This window comes from Capsella rubella, unplaced genomic scaffold (genome assembly GCF_000375325.1).
Source record: "Capsella rubella cultivar Monte Gargano unplaced genomic scaffold, Caprub1_0 scaffold_8, whole genome shotgun sequence".
Classification (NCBI taxonomy): Eukaryota; Viridiplantae; Streptophyta; class Magnoliopsida; order Brassicales; family Brassicaceae; genus Capsella; species Capsella rubella.
Genome location: NW_006238916.1, coordinates 7,654,537 through 7,659,549, shown reverse-complemented (window position 1 = coordinate 7,659,549; position 5,013 = coordinate 7,654,537). Strand labels below are relative to the sequence as shown.

Here is a 5,013-nt window from a genome sequence, read left to right as displayed (position 1 = left end):
AACATGCGATTGTTGGTCCCTAAAACAAGTCAAGAACATGAAACACAAAAACATAAAAGAAATAACGTGATCCCTTATATTTGAAGATTTTCACATCGAAAGCGATGTATCGAGAGTGTCACATTCAACACCGATGAAAAAGTAACAACAACATAAAAAAACAAAAAAACAAAAATTCGATATAAATTTATTAACCTACGTATTCAAAATTTTATATAAAAATCACTCGTAAGTCTTATATTTAATTAAATATTAATAATAAACACACACAAAAATTATAATAAGAAATTGTTATAAGATTTATATACAATAAGAAAAAAATAAAAAAACAGAGACGTGTGAGTAGTGAGGAGGATGCGTTACACCTATGTAATCTAATAAGTGGTCAAAGCTAATCTTACTCTTTAGATTTTTGGGTCCACGTGCATGCTTCAATATTTTGCCTACGTTTCTCTTTTTTTCATTCTTCTTCTTTATGTTTGTCCTTACAAAGTCTTTGTTATAAAGAAAAAAAAATCTATGAGTATGTTCTTGTAGATACAAAGAAGAAGATAATAAGAAATATATTCTCAGTAGTGAAATGTAAAAATTGAGAAAGTAGGAAAACGGAGTTTTCGATCTCTTTTTCATTGGAATATTTCACTTTCGAGAAAAGAGGTTACTATACATACTATCATGTGGGATCGAGACTATAAAGCTTTTACGTTTTTACCATTAAAAAGAAAATTAAGAATGAATCTGAATGATATAGAACTAATGTTATATGAGGATAACATAGACATTTAATTTGATTTGCTAACTAAATGTACATTGTATTTTTTTTTTTCTAATTTGTAATTGATTTCTTAGCTGCAAATTAGTCTACACAAAACTATATAATATAGATATGAAATCTGAAAAGTTAATTCACTAGGAAATATTTGTATATGTGTTACAGCCACTATGGTGATCTAGTAATGGAACCTGCAATGCAATAATGGTCAGAGATAAAACTTTTATGATGTTTCAAAACTTATCAGTGGTAACAAATATGCAAAGTACCTCACAAATAATATATGGTCAGAATGTTTGAAAGTGTAGATGAGTTTCCGATGTTATGAAATTTCGTTTTGCGTTGGAATTGAAGTAGATGTATTTCATTTTCAATTGTCCTGGAATTCTGATAAATTAGCGAAATAATTATTTCTTTTACCAGTAAATTACTACTAATTTTTCATTAAAAATTCGAAAGAACAAAAAAAAACGGTTTTGACTTGTAATTAAGTCATAGTGTGTGTGTTTGCCTTTCCGCTGTTACGTTATAGTCATACTTATCACATCGATTACCATGTTTAATTCTTAGTCTTAGTTATAGAATAAATGAATAATTGACTTTCCCCTCAATTAAAGGACCAATAAAATTACATTTGGGTTCCTAACTAAATTTCTTCATGACTATAAAAGATTTATGAATATATATATATATATATATAATTACATTTGGGTTACTAATTAAAAGAATTGAAAACCTAACACAAGTTAAATGCTTTTAAGTTCTAAATCATGCATTTTTAGTATATAACAGTCCTCTAACTCTTTAGTTTCTGTACATGCATTGTATTTGCGTTTTATTTTAGGTTCTAGGCATGTTAACTAACTTCTCCAACTCTTTTGGTATTTACTATAATCGAGTCTTTACATATTCAATGACATACTAGTCCTTTTTTAACAACTATATCAAATATCATATATTTGAATTTGAAAAGAAGAAAAAAAATCAAATCAAATCTCATTGCATTCAAAGATTGTATTTAGTCCAAAATATTAGGAACCAATGTAGTAGTAGTAAAGCTTTTGATATCCCTAAACCCAAGTAAAAACCCCAACAAATCAAAATTAATGTTTAAAAATAAAAACGCGCGTGAGAGACACGGAGTGCAAGTAGTGGTGGGAGAGCGAGTGAGGGAACAAAGAGTACAGAAAAAAGCCTAGAGACGTACCACACACTAATATTATTATTTTTTCTTTTCTTTATAAATTTTGGCGGCAAATCCTAGGTTGCTCGCCACGTTACTTCTAGCTGTAAAATTACTAACCATTTTTACATTTTATTAAAAACTTACCATTTTTATATATATTTTATTCAAAGATATATTTCCTCTTAAAACACATAAAAAAACTTTCCTCTAAAAAAGAATTACATATATATTCTTCCCTTAATTAATTATTCATCATTTCCACGTTTGGAAACCAAAAAAAATAAAAATTGAATTCAACTTTAGCATTTATTGTAAATTAACTTTTTTTACAACTGTCAAATAAATAAAAATCTTTTGGAATAAGACGAAAAGACCCTCAACTATCATCATTAATTACTTAATGTCGGTCAAAGCTAGTGGGAGTGATATACCAAAATAAATAAATAAAATAATTCGTTGAGTGAGTAACTAAAATAAATTTACTGAATTATTATAAAAAATAAAAATAAAAAACCGGGACCGGGTATCTTGGGGGTCACGTGACATGAATCGCGAAGTTCGAGACTGAAAGCCACGCGCTGACTCAGCATATACAAGAAGGAGCCAAATATCTCATATAGCCACGTGTCACCATGCGACTTGCTCTCATGAATGCGGCGTCCCGTCTTTCTTTTTTTAAAAACAAAACACACATCTCTCTCTAATTCCGAAACTACCCTTTAACTTTGTAGTTAATTACGGTAATAACGCCACTGGTGGAGGAAGAGGAGCGGAAAGGAACAGCTTCGACAATTAAAAAGAGGAAAGAAATCACAAAATAAAAAATAATAATAATTTCCCATATTTATTAGTAAGAAAGAAAGAATAAAATAATTACGGCTAAAACCCCGAAGAGATCCTATAAATGAGGATTTCAAGAGTGAGCTTGAGAAGGTCCTCACTAAAATAAAAATCACTGTTTCGTTTTACAAACGTTTTATCTCTTTCTCTCTTTTTATCTCTCACCCACCTCACAAAGAGAAAAGAAAAAAAAAAATCTTTCTTGTTATCAAAAAATCTCTCTTCAAACTTTATTTTCTCTCATCTTCCTGAATCTCCTCGAAACAAACCGTGATTCCCAAGTTTTTTTGTTTCTCTTCCTTTTTATTCTCCTTCTTAGTTTCATTTTGATGCGAATATAGAGAGAAACAAACCAAAACAAGAAGAGAAGAGAGAAACCAAAGGAAATGATAATGGACGAGTATATTAACTTTAGACCATTGAAGTACACAGAGCACAAAACATCAGTGACTAAATACACCAAGAAGTCTTCTTCACCGGCGAAAAAACTCTCCGATCAGTCTCCTCCTGACTCTTTCAGAAAGGTTCGTATCAGTTTCACCGATCCTGACGCTACTGATTCCTCTAGCGACGAAGACGAGGAAGATTTCTTGTTTCCTCGCCGTCGAGTCAAAAGATTCGTTAACGAGATCACCGTCGAGCCTGCCTGTAACAACGCCTCCGCCGCTGTTTCGATGAAGGAGAGGAAACGTCTCTCTGACGAGTCTCTTCAGTCTCCGGCTAAACGTCCTCTTAAAGTCTCCGTCTCCGGCCAGACGAAGAAGTTCCGAGGAGTTAGACAACGGCCGTGGGGGAAATGGGCGGCGGAGATTCGAGATCCGGAGCAACGTCGGAGGATTTGGCTCGGTACTTTCGAAACGGCTGAGGAAGCCGCCGTTGTTTACGATAACGCTGCTATTAGACTCCGTGGACCGGACGCTTTAACTAATTTCTCTATACCGCCTCAAGAAGAAGAAGAAGAAGAACCGGAACCGGTTATTGATACTAAACCGGAAATCAACATTACGACGACAACCACGACGACGACAACAACATCGAGTTCTGAATCAACTGAAGACTTCCAACACCTCTCATCTCCTACTTCTGTTCTCAATCTCCAGTCCGAAGAGATTCAACAAATACAACAACCGTTCAAATCATCTAAACCGGAACCGGAGATATCAGAAGCACCTTGGTGGCATACCGGGTTTAGTACCGGTACAGGAGAAACAACAGACGACTCGTTTCCATTGAACACTCTGTTCCTGGACAGCTACTTCAACGAGTCGCCACCGGAGATGTCTATATTTGATCAACCGATGGGTCATCATCAAGGCTTTTATGAAAATGATGATATCTTCAGTGATATGATCTTGGAAAGTGAAAGTATCATCAACAATGATGATGATGACTTGATGACAAGTTTTAGTGATTTTGATGATTCTTTGATATCAGATCTATTAGTTGCTTAACATGATGATGATGATGATGATGAGAGTGATGAAGATGGTGCAAGAAAATATCTATGGTGCGACTGAAAAATTTTGATGTTCTTTTTTTTTTTTTTAATTTTCAAGTTCATGAGCTTTTTTTATAATATTTTAATAATTTAATTTAGTGTTGTCAGGAGAAAGCTTTGTAAAACAGTTTTGGAGAAATAGTGGAAAAATAGTTAATTAATTTTTGTTTCTTTTCTAAATTTTTTTAATTAATTGTGTTATTATTAGTTGCACGAACGTGTTTAATTTTTAAAAGCGTTTTACATTTATTTCTTTTTGTTTTTTTTGTTTTGAATTATATTTTAGAGAAAAGCCAAAGTGGCATTCTCTTTGTAAAGTCATACTTATGAGGCGCAAATTACGGTCGTGGCCAGTGAACTGTGAGGTTTTTGTTTTGTTTTGTGTTTTGGTCTTGTTGAGATGAGAAGAGGTGTTTGTTTGTGTTTTTATTTTTTCTAAGGCATGTGTGAATATGGGAATTTCATAAAATTATCATCTATTTTACTCCTAACTAAGTAGTGAATAGTGATAAGGACTTTAACATTGAAGTGGTTTGACGCAGATTTCTGTATTGTACAATTGAAATTTATTTTTCTGGGATTAAGATGGGGGAAGATTCGAAAAAATATATTTAAAAACTTATCAATTTAAATTATGTATATTATTAGAGATTCTTCCATCTATGTCAAATACTTTTTGGTTGTAATTATCATATTAAACCCGAACTAATAATGATA

The 5,013-nt window shown here is 32.4% G+C and overlaps 1 protein-coding gene across 1 annotated transcript; it reads left to right on the top strand.

Moving 5' to 3' along the window:
• The first annotated feature begins 2,894 nt into the window (after nucleotides 1-2,894).
• Nucleotides 2,895-4,469, top strand: LOC17875597 (ethylene-responsive transcription factor CRF3). Its single transcript, XM_006280655.2, has one exon. It carries the CDS (start codon nucleotides 3,185-3,187, stop codon nucleotides 4,247-4,249), a length of 1,065 nt encoding a protein of 354 aa, XP_006280717.1. The 5' UTR covers nucleotides 2,895-3,184; the 3' UTR covers nucleotides 4,250-4,469.
• Nucleotides 4,470-5,013: the final 544 nt, after the last annotated feature.